Below are 24,183 nucleotides of genomic sequence, written 5' to 3'. Positions count from 1 at the left end.
CCCCAGCAGAGATGGGGCAAATCCAAGCTGGCTAAGTAGACCCCCCCCCCCCCATCAAGAAGGTCAGGGCCGGGCAAAGCATACAAATCGGCAAAAAAGTCCAGCATATTACGAGTAATATCCTCGGCCTTATGATGCAGAGCACCCCGTTTGTTGCGCAGCGCCGTGATACCTGCAGTCCTATGATGGAGGCGAGCTAAATGGGCCAACATCCAACTACTCTTATTAGCAAACTTAAAGAGCTGAAATTTATAGTGGTCCCGAGACCGCTGCGCCCCCTGGTGCAAGAGGTCATTCAATTCCTGCTGTGCCTCCAAAAGCTGTGACTTAAGCTCCAACGAAGCCTGATGGGCGAAGCACCGCTGTAGAACCAGAGCCCTACACTCCAGCGCAAAAATTGCTCTATGACATTTTTAGCCTCGAAAGCCACAAACGCCATGAATTCCCCACGCAACACAGCCTTCGCCGTTTCCCAATACAGAATAGGGTCCTCTCTATTTTCCTGATTCATATGTTTAATATCACCCCACTTGTTCAACAAGAATTCGTGATAGCGGGTGTTCCGATACAAATGACAAGGGAATTTCCATTGGGCACTCCCCCTGGAGGGCTCCCAAAGCCAACACAAACCCATCCACGCATGATCTGAAATTTCAATAGTGCCAAGTATCGCTTCCTTTGAAAGGAGGATAAGATCAATTTGAGAGAACGTTCCATGGGCCCTTGAAAGATGAGAATAGTCGCGCTCCACCAAGTGCAAAACCCTCCAAACATCCAGCAGGCCCAAAAAAAAAGCCAAGAGCATAGCCCCAGTGCAGTCCCTGAGTGCCTCCCGTCCCGCGGAAGAAGAGTGATCCAACCGCGGGTCAGGAACCTCATTGAAGTCTCCCCCGAGGATCAGGGGAATATCCCCAAACTGCAACAGGAGGTTCTGCAACTTTGGAAAAAATTTGGCAGAGGGATTATTAGGAGCATAAAGATTACATAAGAGTAAGGGCTGGTTGTTAAGAGTAACCGAGGCGATAAGGTAGCGCCCCCTCAGGATCTCGAGGAACCTTGTGAGTTTGTAGGTGGAGGCCCTTGCGAAAGAGAATCACCACACCTCCCTTCCCTCCCAGAGTCGGGGCCCCCAGGTGATCTCCCACCCACCAAGTACAGAGCTTAGCATGTTCTGCGGAGGATAGCCTAGTCTGCAGAAAAGCCAAGGAAGCTCTCCTACAATTCAGTAATTGTAATATTTTATACCTCTTAATAAGAGAGTGAATCCCCTCACATTCCAAGAAATCAAATTATGTTCCAAGAAAAATTTTAAAAAAGGGATAATAGCAGATACAGAAGAGCCCATATCACAAAGCCAGAGGGGCGTCCCAGCCACCACCCCCCTAGCCGCAACCCACCAGAAAGACAACCAACCTCCCACCTGTCTAGACCCAGGAAAACCTCTCCCTCCAACAAGACCATCTCTCCCCTGCCCCACATCCTACCATCCACCCCCACCCCAACTCTAGCCACTCCCTATACCACACCCCAACGGGTGCCACTTCCAGGAAGCAAGGTCCGCCCGCTACAGGTTCCCTACAACTGCACCCCCAACCTATAACACCCCCCTGGCACCCCAATAGAACAAAAATACCCCCAGGGCAGAGCCCCTGGACCCCAGAAAGGAGAGGGAAGACACCCAGTGATAAGAAAGAGTCGCTAAACAGCAGATACCAAACAAAGGAGAGAAGGCTGAAATCGGGGGGGGGGGGGGGGGGACAACCGCAACCAACTGTACGCCCCAGAATAGAGGGTACAAGGTGCACAGTAGTAGAACAGAATTAACCAGCATTGTGGATCTCCAACGCCAAGCCCGCCAGAAACAAGCAGCAAAGCAAGGGAGGCCGCTACCCAAGCCCCGATCCCCAAACAAGCAGTCCCCATGCACCGCAATCTGCAACATCCATAGACTCTCCCAGAGAACCCAGCAAGAGCCAAGAACCCCCCGTCAGATATCCCAGACCCCCACCTGCCACATGCACTCCCACATACTCAAGCACACAACAGATGCACCCTGCAGCATCCCCCTCAGGGCCCACACAGTCACACCCCCACACAGACTCTACCGAAAAAGGAAAAACCAAACCCCAATAGGGAAGCAATAAGGCACTAAGGTCCACTTCCAGGGGACCCACAGAATGGCCAAGGACAAAAGGCTCAAGCCCCCAAGGGCCGAGACCGCAACAGGTAGAGCTCCTCCAAGTCTCACAGAGTCAATGACACCAGGCGCAAGCTCTCAAGAGCAGCCAACTCAGCAGACAGGTATCCTCCGAGGATCACGGGGTGCCCTCTGGGAACTTCTCCTCCACGAACTGCTGGGCAGCCTCCGGAGAATCAAAATGGTGTGCCCGGCCCGCATGCATCACCCACAGACATGCAGGGTATTGTAGAGAGAAAGGAACACTGTGGCAAACGAGGCTGGAACTAAAGGGGGAAAACTTGCAGCGCGCCTGGGAGACCTCCGTGGAGTAGTCCTGAAAACAAAGGATAATTTTGTTGTTGTAGTGGAGCTTCTTCCCCTGTCGCAAGGCCCGGAGCACCTCAATCTTATGACGGTAGTTTAAAAGGCAGCAAATAACCACCCGCACCCGATCCATGCCATCTCACCATTGCCTCAGGCAGTGGGCCAGTTTGATGAATAGGGGGTCCAACATTGGTGGGATAGCCAGGGACTCCGCCAGCCACTTTTCCAAAAAGTCCCCCAGATCATGCTCCAAGAGGGATTCAGACAAGCCCACCAACCGAAGATTATTCTGGCAGGACCGGTTCTCAAGGTCCTCCACTTTGAGTGACACCAGAGAGGTGGTATGCACTGCCTGCTCCTGGGTGATCTGCTGCACCGCATCTTCTGTGGAGTTGACCCACTGCTGTGTGTCTCGAACCTCAGAAGTCAGCGTGACAAACCGCTGATCTAGAGTGTCAAGCTTGTCAAAGATGCGCTGTAGCTTGTCACCCAGCGTGCCCTCCAACGCGGCCTACACTCCGACAGTAACCATGGCAACCCAGAGAGAACTGGGAGTTTCAGGCGAGGAGAGCACCACGTATGCCGCCATCTTGGCCTCCGGCTGCTTCCTCCGCTCACGGTCCATCTTTTATCCCAGGACAAGCAGGCAGGTATTCTCACTAGTGGGTGATGTCATCTGACAGAGCCCCAATACGGACGTCTCACAAGCATGTCTTGCTTGAAGAAACTCAGAAGTTTCGAGATGCCCGCACCGCGCATGCGCCAGTGCCTTCCCGCCTGATGGTCCGAGCGTGTCTCCTCAGTTCTTTTTCTTCCGCAGAGCTGAGAAGTTTACTTCAATTCTGCGCCAATTGAACCCGTTTTTTTTTTTTTGCCTTCTGCATTGCCGCAGTTTGAGTTCTTTTGCTCTTGCTGTGCGTTAGTTTCTTTCTTTGATTTCTTTTTTAAAAAATTTTTCCTTCCGACACCGGGTCGGCCGCGTGGCTTGGGCCCCGCGCCTTCGACCTTGCGGCGGAGCTTTTCCGGCCTATGTCCCGGCCGATCACCGGTTTTAAAAAGTGTAGCAAGTGCCAGCGCGCAATTTCGCTCACGGACCACTTTCCGAAATCGTGCCAGCCTTTCTCCACTCTCACAGCGCGAGCGTTTAAACGCCGCTGTTTTTTGTGGGAGTCGATGTTCAAGATGGAAGCTGTGTTGGATCCTTCGGCTTCGACATCGACTGGTGCTTCGACTCCGTCTGCGAAGCCCTCTGCCTCCCCTGCTGCTTCGGGCCTTCTGAAACCGGCATCGTTTACACCGGTTTCGGCCTCGACCTCGGCGCCGGTGCCTTCCTCCGTCTCCTCGGAACAGGTACCGACCCCTACAGTTCCACCGGTGGTGCTCAAAGTGCCGAAGGCTGGCAAGCAAAAGCACTCGGCACCGAAAGAGCGCGGAGACCGTGCGGAAGGGCCCCCTTTTGGTGCGGATCCCTCCATATCGGCTTCGTTGCGGTCCATTTTGGAGGCTCAGTTTGTGGAACTCATGACCACCATGGGACCCCGGCTGATTGCCACGATCCAGGGTGACCTCCCAGTTCCGATTCCGAGGGGCGGGCCGCCCCCTCCTCCTCCTCCGCGACGCACGACCTCGTTGCTCGGCGAGGAGGAGCGGCGGTCGGTGGCCGGTCCCTCGAGGAAGGCCTCATTTAGTGACATGCCTCCCTTGGAGCCGATTCCCTCGAAGAAGGCCTCCCTTAGTGACTTGCCTCCCTTGGAGCCTATTACCCCTCCCCATGACACAGTGTGGCATCCACCCTCGGGGCCTCCCAGTCCTGGGCATAGCAAGAAACAGGACGAGTTCTTCCGAACCCCCTATCAAGCCTGGGCGGCGTCTTGGGAGGCGTCGAATCTTCCGCCTCTCCGATCTACGGTCTCGAGTCCTATCTGCTCTTTGGAGGCTTCTGGGGATCAGTATTCTCACCGGCGGTCTCGATCCCCCTCCAGGCATCGAGAGGGGCATCGATCCAGGCACTCTTCGAGGCATTCCTCTCGGCACTCGACCGTCTCTCCTCAAAAGAAATTGCCTCGTATGAGGTACTCTGCTTCGGCTGTGTCTCCTCCTCCGGGTCCGGAGTTCGAAGACCCCGATGTTTTTCACTTACCCTGTTGTTCGCAGGCCTCTGTAGAGCCCGAGGCCTCGTCTTCTTCCAGTCCTTCTCAACGACTGGCGCTGGCGGACCAACTGTCTTTTTCCTCGTTTCTAAGACAAATGGCGGATGACCTGGACATTACCCTCGATTCTGGTTCTCGATACTCCAAGGAGTACCTCGATACCATGCACTTGCCTCATCCCCCAGCCGAGTCCCTGCGCCTGCCTCTGCATAAGCTCCTCGACCAGACCTTCATGAGATGTTTTGAGTCTCCTTACTCTATCCCTGCGGTCCCTGGAAAATTGGATGCTCGGTATCGCACGGTGCATCATAAGGGCTTCGAGGGTCCTCAACTTTCGCATCAGTCCCTTCTGGTCAAATCCTCTCTCAAGCGGTCTCATCCAGCCCAGGTGTATGCTTCGGTGCCTCCGGGCTGCGAGGGCAGAACCATGGATAAGTTTGGACGACGCATCTATCAGAATTCTATGATGGCGTCCCGAGTTCTGAATTACAATTTCCACTTTGCCACTTATTTGGAATTCTTTCTTCCTGTGCTTCAGAAGTTTACGCCCTACATCGAGTCCCAGGCTCGTTTTGAGTTCGAGGAGGTAGTTGCTTCGCTGTCCCAGCTTCGTCTTCAGTTGATGCAATCTTCCTATGATGCCTTCGAGCTCTCGGCCCGGGCTGCTGCCTGCTCTGTGGCGATGCGCCGTTTGGCCTGGCTGCGTACCATTGACATGGACCCGAATCTTCAGGACCGACTGGCAAACATTCCGTGTGCTGGGGCGGATCTTTTTGACGAATCCATCGAGACAGTCACGAAGAAATTGTCTGATCATGAAAAGTCCTTTCAGTCCATTCTTCGGCCGAAGCCTAAGCCTCAACAGTCTCGACCCTCTCGACTGCCCTTGATTTATCAACGGCGTTATCAACCGAGGCAAGCTCCACCTGCGAGGCAACCAGCGAAGCGGCAGCCTCCTCCGAAAGCTCAGCAAAAGCCTCAGCCGTCTGCTGTCCCCAAGGCTCCTCAGCCTTTTTGACTGTCTCTTAGAGGGCATAACCAACCTCGTACTGCCTCCTCCTGTTTTTCCCATTGGGGGGCGCCTCCATCAATTTTATCATCGATGGGAGGCTGTCACCACCGACCTCTGGGTTCTTACTATCATCAGGGAGGTTTTCCTCTTCAATTCCATCGGGTACCTCCGGACCACCCTCCAAGAGAGTATCCTTCCAACTTGACTCAGACCGCCCTTCTTCTTCAGGAAGCTCAAGCTTTGCTCCAGCTTCGTGCCGTCGAGCCGGTCCCTGTGGACCAGCACAACCGGGGGTTTTACTCCCGGTACTTCCTTGTTCCGAAGAAGACGGGCGACCTGCGACCCATTCTGGACCTCAGGGTCCTCAACAAGTTCTTGGTCAAAGAGAGAATTCGCATGCTGACCCTAGCTTCTCTCTATCCCCTCCTCGAGCAGAACGACTGGTTATGCTCTCTAGATCTCAAGGAGGCCTACACTCACATTCCTATTCATCCAGCCTCTCGCAAGTTCCTCAGATTTCGGGTGGGACATCTACATCTGCAGTACCGAGTGCTGCCGTTCGGCCTGTCCTCGTCTCCCAGAGTCTTCACAAAGTGTCTGGTGGTGGTGGCCGCTGCACTCCGGACCAGGGGTCTTCAGGTATTTCCCTACCTCGACGACTGGCTCATCAAGGCCCCTTCGGCTCCCGAGGTCATCTCGGTGACCCTGGCCACTATTTACTTCCTGCAGAGTTTGGGCTTCGAGATCAACTTCCCCAAATCTCATCTACAGCCTACCCAGTCTCTCCCTTTCATCGGGGCGGTCCTGGACACCATTCGACTCAGGGCATTCCTTCCTCCTCAACGCATGGATGCTCTTCTTCATCTCTGCCAGTCTGTGTCTTCTCGCTAGTCCATCTCAGCGAGACACATGATGGTCCTCCTGGGCCACATGGCCTCTACAGTTCATGTGACGCCTTTTGCCAGACTCCATCTCAGAATTCCTCAGTGGACCCTGGCTTCTCAATGGACTCAGGTGTCAGATCCGTTGACTCGGCACATCATAGTCACTCCTGCTCTTCGGCAGTCTCTACTCTGGTGGATGACCTCTTCGAATCTATCCAGAGGTTTGCTGTTTCACACTCCTCCCCACCAGAAGGTTCTCACAACCGATTCATCGACCTATGCCTGGGGAGCTCATCTGGATGGTCTTCGCACTCAGGGATTCTGGACCAGTGCGGACCGACTCCATCAAATCAATCTTCTGGAGCTCAGAGCCATCTTCAATGCTCTTCAAGCTTTTCAACATCTTCTTCACGACATGGTGGTCCTCATTCGCACAGACAATCAGGTCGCCATGTATTATGTCAACAAGCAGGGGGGCACGGGCTCGGCTTCCCTCTGCCAGGAAGCTCTCAGAGTCTGGGATTGGGCGGTTCGCCACAATGCCTTCCTCAAAGCTGTCTACATTCAGGGGAAGGACAATGTCTTGGCAGACAACCTAAGTCGTCTTCTCCAGCCTCACGAATGGACACTCCATTCCAAGCCCCTTCATCAGATATTTGCACATTGGGGGACGCCTCAGATCGACCTCTTTGCGGCTCCCCACAACTTCAAGCTGCCTCAATTCTGCTCCAGGATCTACACTCCTCATCGTCTCAAGGCAGATGCCTTTCTTCTGGATTGGGGGAATCGCTTTCTGTATGCGTTTCCTCCCTTTCCTCTCATTCAAAAGACTCTGGTCAAGCTGAAGTCCGACCATGCCACCATGATTCTGATAGCTCCTCGGTGGCCCAGACAACCTTGGTTCTCCCTTCTACTTCAACTCAGCAGCAGGGAGCCGTTCCTTCTTCCAGTGTTTCCTTCACTGCTTACTCAGCATCAGGGATCTCTACTTCACCCCAACCTGCAGTCTCTCCACCTGACAGCTTGGTTCCTCTCAACGTAACTCCTCACCAGTTTTCCCAGGCGGTGAGGGATGTCTTGGAGGCTTCCAGGAAGCCTGCTACTCGTCAATGCTACTCCCAAAAATGGACTAGATTTTCTTCATGGTGTGTTTCCAATTCTAAGGAGCCTCAGCGAGCCCCCCTGTCCTCTCAGTCTGGTCTCAAGTCTACATCTATACGTGTCCACCTGAGTGCTATTGCGGCTTTCCATCAGCCTCTACAAGGGAAACCTCTCTCTGCTCATCCTTTGGTTTCCAGTTTTATGAAAGGACTTTTTCATGTCAATCCCCCTCTCAAACCTCCTCCAGTGGTTTGGGATCTCAATGTTGTCCTTTCTCAGCTTATGAAATCTCCTTTCGAGCCTCTCAGCAAGGCTCCGCTAAAGTTTCTCACTTAGAAAGTGGTTTTTCTAGTAGCCCTCACGTCTGCTCGCAGGGTCAGTGAGCTTCAGGCCTTAGTGGCGATCGGATCCACCTTTCACAGTATTCCATCATGACAAGGTGGTCCTCCGCACTCATCCTAAATTCCTGCCTAAGATGGTCTCTGAATTTCATCTCAACCAATCCATTGTACTTCCAGTGTTTTTTCCAAAGCCTCATTCTCATCCTGGAGAATCAGCTCTTCATACTCTGGACTGTAAGCGTGCTTTGGCTTTCTACTTGGATCGCACCAAGCCACACAGAACTGCTCCTCAACTTTTCGTCTCCTTTGATCCAAACAAGTTGGGACGACCTGTATCGAAGCGCACCATCTCAAACTGGATGGCGGCTTGTATCTCTTTCTGCTATGCCCAGGCTGGATTACCCCTTCCCTGTAAGGTCACAGCCCATAAGGTCAGAGCAATGGCAGCCTCGGTAGCCTTCCTCAGATCGACACCGATTGAGGAGATTTGTAAGGCTGCCACTTGGTCCTCGGTTCATACATTCACCTCTCATTATTGTCTGGATACTTTCTCCAGACGGGATGGACAGTTTGGCCAAACAGTGTTACAAAATTTATTCTCCTAAGTTGCCAACTCTCCCACCATCCCATTGAGGTTAGCTTGGAGGTAACCCACTAGTGAGAATATCTGCCTGCTTGTCCTGGGATAAAGCAATGTTACTTACCGTAACAGTTGTTATCCAGGGACAGCAGGCAGCTATTCTCACGTCCCACCCACCTCACCTGGGTTGGCTTCTCTGCTAGCTACCTGAACTGAGGAGACACGCCCGGACCATCGGGCGGGAAGGCACTGGCGCATGCGCGGTGCGGGCATCTCGAAACTTCTGAGTTTCTTTAAGCAAGACATGCTTGTGAGACGTCCGTATCGGGGCTCTGTCGGATGACATCACCCACTAGTGAGAATAGCTGCCTGCTGTCCCTGGATAACAACTGTTACGGTAAGTAACATTGCTTTCGAGCCTAGCGGCCATCACTCGGCGAGCCACACAAAGCGCGTCAGCAGGACCTGACTGCTTTCCATGGCACGAAGGCACGATCGGTAGGGGAGAAATCGCCAGATAAGATGCAGATATAATGCAGATCTATAGCGGACGTACCAGAGCTGCGAGATCGCACTGCTCACAGCCCCATACTTCCGCCGGAAGTCTCCGCTTGGCTGGGTTTAATAGCGGGCCAGCTGTGTGGTCCTCCCTTCACCATAGCGAGAGTTTCCGGGGATTGAGGTTCAGTCTGACATTGGTCTTGCTGGCAGCCCAAAGATCAAGCTTGTAGAGCAAACCTGTGAGGCAGAGTTCTTCTCCATGTCTTCCAGTTGCACTTTTGAGCTGAAGTACATGGCACAGTGAATAGCCTGTAGGGAAAATTGGGTGGGAGTGGGGGGGCCTAGAAAAGTGAAATTTGAGGGTTTCTGGGGCTAGAGTTTAGGGTCTTCATCCTCTAAAACCCTCTCCCACTCCCTTCTGGCAGCGGCCTTCATGGATTTTAATTTCAAACAATTTTATTGATGACAACTGATTACCACAGAACAACAACTAGCATGACATTCAGTTTGTAATACAACTAGACTACAGCAACAGGCAGTGGCATACCTAGCATATGTGACACCCGGGGTCCATCATTTTTTGACATGATTTTTAGTAACAATCCACACGTCACACATGAGTACCTAGGAAAACGAAACATCTTACATACTGCAGTGAGCAGTAGAACATCAACACACCCATTGTAAAACTAAACAAGCCAGACTAGTACAGATCAATCCTGCACAGTCAATCCTAACAGAAAACCATGTCTTTCTATCACACAGAAAACACTTTTGCCTAGTATGGAATATGTAATCACAAACTACCCCCCCCCCCTTTTTTTTTTTTTTTTTTTTAACAAAATTGTAGTGTGGTTTTTAGCCATGGTGGTAACAGCTCTGAATCTCATAGAATTCTGAACATCAGAGCTATTACCACCATGGCCGGCGCTAAACACGCTCTACAGTTTTGTAAAAGGGGAGATAAAATAGAAATACGTAGACAAAGGTTAAATTTGAACCACCAAGATGTTGGACTCTGCATACAATGCAACACCACAAAAACAGCAATGCATCTCCCCTAAAGCAAAAAAATAAATAAATAGAATTTTTTTCTACCTTGTCTTCTCTGATTTCTGCTTTCCTCATCTTCCTTTCATCCACCGTCTACCCTCTCACTGCCCCTTCTATAGGGCATCTTTTCTCCTTCTATTCCCCTTCCAGAAACTTTATGCCTCCCCCTTCCTTCTCTCCCTTCACCCTCATTGGTTTGGCATCCATCTCTTTCCCTCCCCCCAAAGATCTGGCATCTCCCCCTCACCCTCCATTATCTGGTATTTCCTTTCTTTTCCCTCCTTCCCATGTACTTGGCATCTCTGGTTCCTCTCTCTTGTCTTCCTTCTCCCTCCTTCCCTCTGTCTCCCCAATTGAATGCTACAGCAGCAGCATTTCTCTCTCCCCCTTCCCTGTATATCAGCAGCAGCAGCATTTCTTTCCCCCCTTGCCTGTGCAGCAGCAGCAGCATTTCTCCCCCCCCCCCCCTCCCTGTACAGCAGCAACATTTCTCTTCCCTGCCCTGTGCAGCAACAGCGTTTCTGGCCGGTTCCTTGCTGCGGCCGGTTTTCCATTCAAAGCTGCGGGCATCGACATCTCGCACGATCTGTGGCAGCGTCAGAAGCCTTCATCGTGATGTCAGAGAGAACACTTCCGATGCAACCGTGGATCGCGTGAGGAGCTGACGGCTGTGTTGTTAAGCGGAAAAACTGCTGCAGGGGAGCCGGCCAGAAACTAAACACCCGCCGGAGGAAGCACAAGCTGGGCCGCAGACACCCCTGATTTAAAGTTTACTGCCGCTGCTGCTGGTTAAGGAAAGCTACAGAAACACTAGGTGACCTCAATCCTCTGGTTCTCACACCACAGCAGCCTCCAAGACATCTAAATGATGCCAGGTCAGTTGCCTTGCCTCCGCAGATAGGCGGGAGATTGTCAACTTATGTGGAGGCTTGGGAGTTGATTTGCTTGGACTGCTGGGTACTGGATATCATTCGAGAAGGTCACAAGCTCAAATTCTGTCACCTGTCCTAGATCTATTTGTAAACTCTATGGCCGGGAGGTCACATTCCGGGCGATGGTGACAAGGCTCTTAGATATTCGAGCCAGTGCCTCCGGAAGAATCGAGCTTAGGCAGATATTTCATAGTACCAAAGAAAGGCTCAGACAATTGCAGACCAATCCTGGATCTGAAGTCCATCAATGCAGCACTAAAAATGCCATGGTTCCGCATGGAAACTGTTCAGTCGGTTATTGCGCCAATGGCTCCGGAGGAATTTTTAGTCTCCCTGGATTTAATGGAGACTTATCTGCATATTCCTGGAGTATAGAAAGTATCTGAGGTTCCATGTTTTGGGGAGATATTTCCAGTTCTCCATGCTTCCCTGTGGTCTGGCAACAGCATAGTTCACATTCACTGAGATGATGGTGGTGGTTGTGGTGCACCTCCACAAGGCGGGAATACAGGTGCATCCATATTTGGACGATTGGTTAATCAGAGCCCCATTGAGGTTGGAGGGAGAAAAGGCAGTAGCAAAAATAGTCCAACAGCTGCAGAGCCTGGGTTGGATAGTCAACGTCTAGAAGAGTCATGTAGTACCGTCCCAATCCATAAGAGTATTTCAGAATTTGGTTTAATATGGCGGCAGGCCGTGTTTATCTTCCAGAACCACACAAACAGAAGATTTGGAGACAAATAACAGACCTCTTGACAATGTTAGCACCTATGGCATAGCACTGTCTATAAGTGTTGGGGGTTCATGGCAGCAGCCATGCGTCCACTATAGGACACCCTGTTGTCATGCTGGTCCCCGCAGACAGATCTCCTTCAGATGCAGCTGGCCTGGAAGGAGAAAGCATAGAACAGCTTGCATTGGTGGCTTCGGCCAGAGTCTCTGTGGAGGGGCACGCCCCTCTGAATAGCATCGTGGGTGATACCACAGATGCGAGTCTATGGCTGGGAGCCTCTTTGCAATGGCCATCTGACTCAAGGCCAATAGACTTCCTTTCAAAGGAAATGGTCGATAAACAGACTGGAACTGAGAGCCATACAGTTGACATTACAGACTCTGGGGAGATCCCTGGAAGGCAACACCATCAGGGTGTTTTCAGACAATACCACAGTGGTGGTGTAAAACTGGCAGGCACCAACAGTGCTTCACTAAAACTGGAGGCCTAGTTGTTGTTCCATTGGGCGGAAATCCAGCAGGGGTGGAGAATGTACAAGCTGACTATCTCAGTCAGCAGATTTTGTACCCAGGGGAGTGATTGTTATCCCAGACATCCTTTTGATGCATTGTACGGTGCTGGCTGATTACTTTGGCATAAACAAGAAAGCAAACTGTTTCTTCACCCAAAGATCTGAATCCAGAAGCACCGTACTGGATGCTTTAGTGCAATTGTGGCCGGAGAAAGAGCTGCTGTACGTGTTTCTCCCCCTCCCCTGGCTTATGATAGGCTGAATTCTCCACAGAATAGCTCTCTACCTTAGGTTTGGTAATTCTGGTAGTTCCAAATTGGTCGCAGTGGTCTTGGTATATGGTCTAGTGCGTCTGCAGAGAAACAAAGGTCTCAGATTACCAGTGTATCTAGATTTACTGTCATAGAGTCTGATACCTTTGGAAAATCTGGAACACTTTGGTCTTACAGCATGGCTCTTGAGCGCACAGCTTTAGCCTGAAAAGGGTATTCAATGGTGGTTATTGCTGCTTTCCATAGAGCTAAGAAGCTGGCAACAGTTCAGCATATGCTAAGACCTGGAAGACATTTCAACTTTGGTGTGCTAAGGACAATGTGGAACCTTCAGGGCTCCGATTTTGGTAGTCCTAATGTTTCTGCAGGCTGGTCTCTTCTAGCAGTTGGATCTCAAGGTTCAGATAGCTGGCCTGTCGTGTTTTCAGAGCCAAATTGGAAAAGGGTTTTCTGGCTTCTCAACCTGATGTAGCCAGATTCTTGAAGGGAGTGCTCAGACCGTTTCCTCTGATAAGACAGCCTTTTCTGTCATGGAACCTTAACATTGTGATGCGGGGTTTCAGTAGGGCTTTGTATAAACCTTTGCAAGATGCATCTCTACTAGATCTGACAATCAAACAGTCTTTCTAGTGGCTATTATCTTGACAGGGCAAGTCTTGGAATTGCAGGCGCTTTCATGCCAAGAGCTATTCCTTAAGGTGACAGAAACTGAGGCTTCCCTGTGCATGGTTCCTTTCTTCCTTGTTGAAGGCTTTTCACCTCAATCAAGAGGTCCGCTTTCCTGCATTTCAAACCACAGGTTCAAAGAAACAGGACAAAGTATTGAAGGTACTGGATGTGAGGAGAGTTCTCATCTGCTGTCTCGAAGTGACAAATGAATTTTGTCTCTCTGACCATCAGTGTCTAAGGCATCTACTTCCAGATGGATGCACATAGTGATATTGTCAGCATACATTGGCTGTGGTAAACTGCCACCATTATCTTTGAGAGCTCATTCCGCAGGAAGTGTAGCTGCTTCATGTGCGGAGAGAGTGGTTACAGGGTCCATAATTCATACCTTTACTAAGTTTTATAGAGTGGATGTAGCAGCGCAAAAAGACACCTCCTTTGGGTCCTCAGTGTTAAGGGCAGGCTCTTCTGTTCCACCCTAGATTCCAGGGACTGCTTTGATACATCCTACTTGTCAGAACTCGTTTGCTTTGTGTAACAGAAGGGAAGATTAGGTACTTACCTCGATAATCTTCTTTCTGTTAACACAGCATACAAGTCCTAACGTCCTGCCCTGTCAGTATAATTATTTGCCTTCTTAATGGCTCAGACAAGTATGTCTGTCCAGAACTGGAGATCTTCTCATGCAGTCAGGTATTATGACTACAATACCATATTATTGTTGGAAATGTAATTAAGAGTATTCAAACTCCATAAATGTTAGTGCTGGTTGCACTCAGATAGGTGGCTTAGTTGTTTCACCTTGTTTTATATCAGTGGTCTCAAACTCAAACCCTTTGCAGGGCCACATTTTAGATTTGTAGGTACTTGGAGGGCCGCAGACAAAATAATTATTGTTTTATTAAAGAAATGACAATTTTGCATGAGGTAAACCTCTTTATAGTTTATAAATCTTTCCTTTAACAGTTAAAGGAAAGGTTTATAAACTATAAAGAGTTAGGGTTGGGGGGGTTGGTATTCCTAAAATGATATATTGGAGCACTGCTTACCTGTCTGAGCTTTGGTATCTGCATTTATGTTGGCTCTAATAAAAATCATTAACACATAAACTTTAAAGAGTTTTACCTCATTCAAAATTATCATTTCTTTAATAAGACATTAATTATATTTTTCTGCGGCCCTCACAGTTAAAGTTTAACATCTTTCTTTCTCAGAACAGACACATTTCAATCACTATATTGAAAATAAAATCATTTTCCCTACCTTTGTTGTGTGGTGACTTTATTTTTCTGTGCTTTTAACTATGTTTCCAGGGCCTTCTTGTCCACTGACTGTTTTACTCTCCGTCTTCACTTTCTGCCTTGCATCCATCTTTATAGAACAAAACACAAAAGACCCCCCTCTCATCAATACTGGGCAAGTTTCTCAAATAATATCATCATATAACATTTAAAGGCTTTTAAATATTTAAATGTGCTCATAAGCTCTTCAGCAAGGCGCCACAGTAGCGGTACAATGTCGCTGGAAAGGTGCTTGAATTTTAATCATAACACATTGCATGGAGCAAGGATTCTCGCTTCTACCGTAGACCACATATCTGAAAAGGTCACTTAACGGCTCCAAAACAGTCTGTATTTCACTACGCTACATCAGGAAGCCGGAAGGATAAGCTTTTTATATTGATTTTATTTGCAGTGTGCAGTGCCTGAGTCCTTTGGCATTAACTTAACATTCAATTTTTCCAATTTTCTGCTTTCTTCTCAAAATCTACATTTCCCTTCTTATCCCTCTCTCCTTCCCTCCCTATTTCCATGGTCTGACTTATCTCTCCTTCCCCCCCTCCCTCAGTGTAACATTTATCTTTCCCTTTCTGCCCCCTGCAGTCCATCTCCCTTCCCCTTCTCCTTTCTGGCCCCCCTCCCAGTCCAACATTTCTCCCTCCTTTCCAACAGTCCAACATTTTTTTTCTCTCTTCCTCCTGCATGCTTCTCCTTCTCCAAACAACATCTCTCTCCCTCCATGAGTCCAACTTTTCACTCTCTGCCCTCTCCCCCTTCCCCAGTGTAACATTTCTCCTTCCCTCCTTTCTACCCTCCCCATTCATCTTGCCCTCACCATGAGTCCAACAATTTCTGTCTCCTGCACGCTTTTCTTTCTCTGTCCTTGCCCCTTCCCTCAGTGGAATCCCTCCTTCCCACCCCCCAACCCAACATGCTCTCTTCCCATGCACCATCTTACCCTCCCTTCCAGTGTGTAGCACCTTTCCTTTCCCTCCCTTTCTGCCAGGTCCAGCAGCACCTCTTCTCCCTTCCTTTTACCTACCCCCTGTCCAGCAGTACCCCTTCTCCCTTCCCTGCTCCTCTTGTCCAGCAGTACTCCTTCTCTTTTCCCTGCTCCCCCCATCCAGAAGTACCCCTTCTCCCTTCCCTGCTCCCCTTGTCCAGCAGTACCCCTTCCTTCCCTGTCTAGCAATACCTGTATTTTGCAGCCGCGGTCTGAATGCAATCTTGCACACTTGGCAGGAAGAGAGGCTCCAACGCTGTATCCATACGCGAAGGCAGGAGTCCCGGCATACGCGACGGCAGCAGGAAGTTGCATGTCAGCTGGCACCGGAGCCTCTCTTCCTGCCCAGAGTGCGAGATCGTGGAGAAGACCACGGGCCACAAAATAGCACCTGGGGGCCGCAAGTTTGAGACCGCTGTTTTATAAGATATGTTTTGATTAACATTGTTCATTATACTTGCTATAGAACAGAATAGAAGTGTCTTGGCAGGGAAGTTCCTTGTATCCCTCCTTCTTATGTTTTCTATTGTAGAGGTTAATTACCTAATGCTTGGTACAAACTTGAGAGAGGCAGTGCAGCCCACTGAGGAAGGAGGTGGAGCTGAAGAAAAAGTATTGATTCCTTTTGCAACAGCTCGCAAATTGAGGTATTTCACCCACTTGTCAGGACTCATATGTCGTGTTATCAGTAGATTATCGAGGTAAGTACTTAATCTTTCCTCCTTTGTTAAGTAAAGCATTCTCAAGCTTTCTAAAGAATTTCTTTGTACTTTTTATATAGCTTGTCTTGGGAGCCCTTATATTAAAGCTTTGTTTGATAGTGCGCACTAGTGTTGCCCGATTCACTATTCGAATCGGTTCACCGATTCACTTCGGGTAAATCGATTCAAATTGATTTAAAAACAAAAAAAATTGGCCTCCCGATTCAGTGACTGACCCTTGCCCCCTAAAGCAGGATCGGCAGCGCTGCCTCTTGCTTGCCGGCCGCTGCCGCTCCTGGGGGGAGGGTCAGTTGTGAAGTGCTGGTGTCCGACTTCCCTCCTGGCATCCGGCTTCCTGCTGGTGCTTACCCCCTGGCCTCCGAAGCAGTTTGCAAAGAACGCTAGCACTGCGATCTTCTCTGCATGCTGCTCATAAATGGTGCGCGGGAGGCCAGGGGACTGGTAGGAACCGAGAGCCGCAGTCCATGAAGACTCTCGCTGCTTCAGAGGCTGAGGGCGGGGTCCCGGCTGCTCTTTGACAGCCACTCCAGCCTTTGCCGAGAGGGCTGCTCGCTGGACCGAAGCGACCGGATCTCTCTTCTTTTGCCTGCAGCGGCCTGGAAGAGGGAGGGGAAGTGAAAACGCTGGTTCTCCCCTGATCCTCTCCAATGGCGTCCGAAAGCAACATGGAGTTCTATGATGCTGCCGAAGATGTCAACATGGGCTCGTCCCCCGCTTTTGAAGCTTGATTGTGCCTATTTTTATTTGATATTCCACCTTTCCTCCGCAGCTATAGTAAACTCTCTAAAGTAGTTTCCCTCTTTCCTGGCAGGCTCACGATCTAACTATGGTATCTGGGGCAATGAAGTGACTTGCCTAGATGAGGCTGCTTCCCTGCCTTTCAGCTCACTGCTTTTTTTCTTCCATCAGGTTTGCTTCTTAGGAGATGTTTTATTTTTGCTGTGTTTGTTAAAGGGAGGGAAATAGATTATAATTAAGACCAGAAACTACAGGAAAAAAATGTATATGGTATATGGCAACAGAGGAATGGTAGGATCAGAGCAGGATCATTTTATTCTACTTTATTTTAACAGAAACAAACACACAGGCAAAATAATAATAATAATGTTTTTTTTCCTGTAGCCTGGGACTGTCTGCAACTGCTTTAAGGACTGCTTTTCTGCTACAGTTTCAGAATACAGCTTGTGCTCTTTGCATTCATAGTACAGTATTCAAATTATAGTGGGTATAACATTCTGTAGCCTTTCCTTACTGTAGTGCTTTGGCATCAGGGTTCTGGGGGTGGGTGAGCTGTCCTTTGGGATGGGGGTGGGGACAGGCAGGCCTTTAAGGGGGAACAGGCCTTCAAAGGGGAGACAGGCCTTCAGGGATGGTGGCACAGGCCTTCAGGGGGTATAGGCAGGCAGGCCTTCAGAGGTGGGGTGCAGACCTTCAGGGGGGACAGACCTTCAGGGGAGGGGGGCCCTGGTATAGAAGTACACGGAGGGAGAGAGGAAAGGGGTGGGTTCAAAGAGATGTGCATATGCTGGACTTTGGGGGGAAGAAATAATGGGTCTAAAAACAGGAGAGGGATAGACAATGGGATTTAGGGAGAGAAGTTGGACACAAGGGATGGTGTGGAGGGGGGGATAGAGATACTGGATAGGAGGGTAGTTGGGAAAAGAAAGGGATAGATGGTGGACCCTGTGGTGGTGGAGAAGGAGGGAGAGATGCTGGATGTAAGGGTAGTTGAGAAAAGGTGGATCTGTGGATGGAGACGAAAATAAAGAAAGATGCCAGACCTCCGGGGGAGGGAAGGGAAATGGAAGGGGAGGACAGAAATAGAAGATGGATGGTTAGCATGGAGAAAGGAGAAAGAAGGAGACCCTGGCAAACAAGTTATCAGAAGACAACCAGAGCCTGGGACCAACAAGATTTGAATAATGACCAGACAACAAAAGGTAGAAAAAATAATTTTATTTTCTGTTTTGTGATTACAATATGTCAGATTTGAAACGTGTATCCTGCCAGAGCTGGTGTTAGACCGCAAACGTGAGCTAGGATTTAACAGAGAGAGGAAAAATCTTTTTTGTTTGTTTATTTTGTTTACACCACAGCACCAGTGTGGTTAGGAGAAGGCAAAGAGGGTGAAGAGGCTATAAAATAAACCCACCAGGATGGGCAGGAACTCCCAATTGGGCAGGAAAATTGAATCTAAAAATCAATTCAATAGGCTGAATCAAAATTTTTTTCCCTGAATTGGGCAGCACTAGTGCGCACTAAACTTTAGTAAAAGAACCCCTTAATATTTTAGTATATTCTGTCAGCAGTTGTGACATCTCAGAATGTAATTAATCAAACATTTATAGTGTTTCTTTTTGGTGATATATAGCATATTTTTTCTTTTTAAATTTATATTTTGCAAGATTTTATTTGTAAATTTGCTTTTATGTTAAATTATATAATATTTCTCTATCAATGCTGACAGGGACAGAGGTAGGAGAAGTAGATCTCGGCTTAGGAGGAGATCCCGGTCGCGTGGAGGACGCAGACGGAGGAGTAGAAGCAAAGATAAGGAAGACAAGTTTAAAGGAAGTCTCTCTGAAGGAATGAAAATGGAGCAGGATTCTTCATCAGATGAAAAGTAAGAAAGGAACTCTTACTTGCATGTACTTTAATCACTCAGAACTGAGAAAGCACAATAATATTTTCCATTAAAAGATGACAAGGAAACCTTTTTGCCTGAAGCGTTGCATTTGCATGCACCAGCCTTTCTGTCCACCATGATCATTTCATGAGCTAGAGTCTTCCCCTGCCCCCATCTCTTCTTTTTTCCCCTTTCTCCCAGAGAGACTATCATTCTGTATCAGTGAGGAGAGGGAGGGAGGAAGAGATGTGATGGGTGCTTTTGCTCTACTTATGTTACAAAGATTTAATTCTGAGGGAAGTAGAAAGAAGTATGAAAAGTAGTCAAGAGTTCTTGCTTTGCTCCCATTGCATAAACTACAAATTCCAGTGAGAAGACAGAGTGTAAGAAATAGAATAACATAGTACATATTGGAAGAAAAAAACTTAACCTAGTCTGCCCAGTTAGATATTATAACTCCATACTGAAAAATACCAGGAAAAACTTCTGTGGAAATAAAATTGTTAGATCAAACAATCAAAGTAGCAATCTTTTTAACATCTGCTGTTCCTTAACATCAGTGAACGAGAAATCAGTTCATTCTTCTCTCCCTGTTGTGAATGCCTTAGCTAAATTTTTTTATTGAAAAAAGTTTCTACTATAAGATACTCATTTCCCTCTCTGGTCTCTTATGATTGATCACCAATATCTGTGGGACCCCCGCTGATTGAATTTGGATTACTTTTGAAACCGTAACCGAGGCACAGATCTTACTTTTATGTCAAAAACTAATAACATGTAAGTGTATTTTAGACTTTATCCCATCATATTTATATGAACGAATTCCTACTCAAGCTATTTCATTGTTAACTGAGATCTTAAACTCTGCATTGGAATCTGGGTTATTTTCTGCAGACATGGGCCAGATATCTCTTAACTCCTCTGTTAAAAAAAAAAACTACCTCAATCCCTCCATTCCACTTAGTTACCAGCGTATAGCTAATATTTCTTTGCTAACTAAAATGAAGGAATCTATAATTTCTGTTCAACTTTCTTCTTACATAGAGAGATTTTCCATTCTCTTGCCATGTCAGCATGATTTTAGGCCTAATTTCCATACAGAAACCCTATTGGTCTCCTTAATTTCAAAGGTTCAGCAATTATACCTGAAAAATAAATTTGACATCTTATTACAGTTTGATCTTTCCATAGCTTTCAATGTTCACCATGACATTCTGATTTATCTGCTTGCTGAAATTGGAGTTGATCTCACGGTCTTAAATTGGTTCTCCAAATTCTTGCAAGCTCGATCTTATACTGTTAATATGAATGATACAACACCTTTCCCTGGAAACCGTCATGTGGAGTTCCTCAGGGATCACCTCTCTCCCATATTCTTTTTAATATTTTCATGACAACTTTGAAATCTTTTGATACATTTACACTTGAATCTTTCTAATAATAATAATAATTTTATTTCTTATATATCGCTATACCATAAGTTCAAAGCTAATATTTTCATGACAACTTTGAAATCTTTTGATACATTTACACTTGAATCTTTCTAATAATAATAATAATAATTTTATTTCTTATATACCGCTACACCTTAAGTTCACTTATGCTGATGATATTTTCCATTCTTCTCGAGGTTGACCTTAATCTCTCAAATTTATCATCAAACATAATCCAGTGTATACAGAAACTTCAAGCCTGGGCTCTTTCTGTGCAAATGGAATTAAATGAAAACAAAATCAAATTGCTATGGTTCGGCCCTAAGCTAGATGGCCTTCCCTCTTCTATCTTATTGCCATCAGGGGCATCCCTACAAATTGAGTTCTCTTCTAGAATCTTAGGGGTCATCATTTTCATTTAGCGAGCATATTAACTCCCTTGTAAAAAAAAATTGCTTCTTCAGCCTTCACATGCTTCCAACAGCAGCATTTCTCTGTCCTTGTTCAATCGATTATACGCTCACAGCTTGATTATTGTAATTCCATCTATCTCAGCCTAACCAAAAACAGCTTCAAAATACTGCAGCTAGGCTGATTTTTGGTAAAGGAAAGATTGAGCATGTATCTCCGCTTCTCGCTAAATTACACTGGCTTCTAATATCTGCCAGAATACACTTCAGATTCGCATGTCTAACTTTCAAGATCTTATTTGGCATTTGTCCTTTATTAATTTCTTTGTCTTGGATCTCCAAAAAATACGAACAGGCTAGAACTATGCATCAGAGGAGAAGCTTCCACCCACACACACGCGACTGCAGGCAGGTAGGCTTCACCGGCTTCAGTAAGTTTTTTACGAAAGCGCCGTGAAAGTAAGGGGGAGGAAGGGAGGGAGATAGATTTGGCCGGAAGGAGGGAGGGGGCTGCATACGATCAGTGACCGCGCGCCTTCCCTCCCTTAACTGCGGGAACAAGGCCATTGACCGCTCCATGGGGCGGTGGATGGCCTTGTTCTCGTGCCTGCATTGAGCACTTTTTCCCCCCACCTTTTCAGCAGGTTACCCACGGCTAGCCATGGGTAACTACCACCGTGTCATTCTCTATGCTTTAGTCCAGCCATAGCCACTTTTATATGTCTTTCCTCCATGTCCAATGATAGACTGAATATTTCAAAGGATTGCAAGTCATTTGGGAAAGGTCCTATTAGTAGCTTCAGACTGGCCATGCAGATCTGGTGTGTCTTTGGATGGATCCTGGTCTCCGGCTAAAGGTGTATCCGGATTTTCTTTCCAAAGGTCCAGTGTGCCTAGATGATCCGGTTCGCTTTGCTCTTACATCGTGGTTTTTGAACGTGAAGCATTAGAATGCAAAGGGTACTCAGCAGTGGTCATTTCCACTCAGTCCACTACAGTATCAGCATATGCTAAAAAGCATGGCAGACTTTCCAGCATTGGTGTGCCCAGGAATAGGTGAAGCTGTTTTCAGCTCCGGTTTCTGTGGCGCTGGTTTTCCTTCAAACCAGCCTTGACAAGGGACTTATTGCGGCTTCCTTCGTGTTCAAGTTGTAGGGACTCTCTTGTTTCAGGGCTTGGGACCACAGATCTTCTTTGGCGTCTCATCCGGACATTGCCAGAATCTTAAAGGGTTCACTGTGCATTAGACCTCCAGTCAATGCCCCTTTCCCTTCATGGGATCTTGACGTGGTTCAGAGGGGTCTCAGCCAAGCTGCATTTGAGTCACTGAAGGAGGTATCGCTGATAGATTTTACACTCAAGACAGTTTTTCTGGTAGCTATGATCTTAGTGAGAAGTGTCTCGGAACTCCAGGCTCTTTCTTGTCAAGAGTCTTTTCTTAAAATCTCTGACATTGGAGTCTCTTTACACATCGTTTCTTTCCTGCTGAAAGTGGTTTTGGCATTTTCATCTCAACCAGGAAGTTCGATTGCCAGCATTCCATTCCACAGGTTCCAAGAAACAGGACTGGATTTTGAAAAAGCTAGATGTGAAACGAGTACTTCTTAGATATCTGGAAGTCACCAACGAGTTTAAACTTGACTAATCCAGCTAAGCGAGCTGCTCCAGCTTCCAAGGCCATGATTTCCAGGTGGATCCTATAGGGATATTTTGTTAGCTTACATTGTTTGTGGGAAACACTCCCCTGTTTTCGTGAAGGCGCATTCGATCAGAAGTGTAGCTTTGTCATGGGCAGAAGCTAGAGCAATCTCTCCAGTGGAGATTTGTAGGGTGGCAACTTGGTCCATTGTACATACATTTGCCAAGTTTTACAGAGTGGCAGCAAGGGAGGATTCGGGTCCTCAGTTCTACATGCCATCCTGCCTGTGATTTCTGGGACTGCTTTTGTAAGTCCTGCTTGTCCAGAATGACACACCTATTGCACTGGAAAAAGAGATTATGTTCTTACCTTGCCAATATCTTTTCCAGTAGATAGATGTATCATTCTGGAACCCCGCTCTGTCATTCCTGCGCCTGCCTACTGTCTCATTCTGATTGTTCTTGTCCAAGTCTGTAGCTTGGATGTCAGTCAACCCTTTGGGTTATGAAGAATATGGTATTTGTAGCATCAGTAGGGGTACTACCTGAGCTCCTCTGATGTTTTTCTTGGCATTTTGTTGATGTTTTATTGTTCTTAGTTTCTATCTTAGTTATTTGAGCAGAACAGTTCTGTTTGTTGGGGATGGTTTCCCTTTTCTTTACTTCACCTAATTCCGGGAGAGTTCTTGCCTGCTTGGGGACTAACTGTAGATGGCAGTAGAGCTCTGTGAAGTAGGAGGGTTATAGAAAAAATCCAGAGTGGATTCCTTCTACAGAAGCTTGCAGCCTGGAGGAGATAACCTGCTTGTCCAGAATGACACACCTATCTACTGGAAAAGATATTTACAAGGTAAGAACCTAATTTCTTTATATTCTAGAATTGGGAGACACCCTTACTAATTCCTGTGGCTCTAAGGAAGCTAAATTCTCTTTATAGGGCCCATTCATGTCCAGGTTTCGACAAGCCCCAGCTCCTGCATCAGTCTCTTCTGGTGGAGTTTGCTCTGAAAAAGTCCACCAGTTCCAGAACATATGCACTACTCTGTCAGTCAGAGAGGGACATATCTTAGACAAGTTTGGCCGCAGGCTGTTTCAGAACTCCATGCTCACTAGTGTTCTGAGTTACTACTTTTATATGACTTTTTATATGAAGTCATTAATTCAACAACTCTCCAACTATTTATTTATTTAAAATATTTATTAACTGCAGTATTTTCCAGGGGACCAAATTTTCAGCAAACCACAAATATTGTTCTAGAAACTAGTAAGTTTATGGTGAGGTCCATGTTCGATGCCTTTGATGTGACATCAAGAGCATCAGCACTGTCCATTGTTATGAGGCGACAAACGTGGCTAAAGAGTGTTAGATTTAGATGTAAATGTCCAAGGAATGCATGGCCAGTATCCCTTGCTTAGGAGACAAGTTGTTTGGAGATAAGATCTAGGAAGCTACTCAGAGACTCACCAGACATGAGCAAAGCATGTCCACTCTTTCTGCCACCAAAACAGTAAAACCTCATCCCACTAAGTGTTTCTTTAATCCTAGATACTTGTTTGCTTACTACAAGAGACGGTATGCCCAATCACCCACATCTTCTAGGGCTCCAGCACAAAAATGCCGTAGACAACAAAGGTCCCAGAAAACAGACTCAGCAGAAGTCACAACAATCTTTTTGATTTACTTATAGAGAGCCTGACCAACATTCTCTCATCTCAGCCCCAAACTCATCCTATTGGAGGTTGTCTCACCCACTTACACCAACGTTGGTCTCTCATCACATCGGACAGTTGGGTTATATGTGTGGTGAGACATAGATACACTTCACCAG

General features: G+C 47.5%; 1 protein-coding gene across 1 annotated transcript in view; it reads left to right on the top strand.

Moving 5' to 3' along the window:
• The window catches only part of PRPF4B (pre-mRNA processing factor 4B), a 194,203-nt gene that overhangs the window by 73,724 nt on the left and 96,296 nt on the right, over positions 1-24,183 (top strand). Inside the window, 1 exon segment of the mRNA XM_033934823.1 lies at positions 18,715-18,870. Coding sequence (XP_033790714.1) covers positions 18,715-18,870 — 156 coding nt within the window.

The sequence above is a fragment of the Geotrypetes seraphini genome, chromosome 2 (genome assembly GCF_902459505.1).
Source record: "Geotrypetes seraphini chromosome 2, aGeoSer1.1, whole genome shotgun sequence".
In the NCBI taxonomy this organism is placed as follows: domain Eukaryota; kingdom Metazoa; phylum Chordata; class Amphibia; order Gymnophiona; family Dermophiidae; genus Geotrypetes; species Geotrypetes seraphini.
Note: the sequence above shows the minus strand (reverse complement) of the source record. Positions and strands in the feature narration are given on the sequence as shown.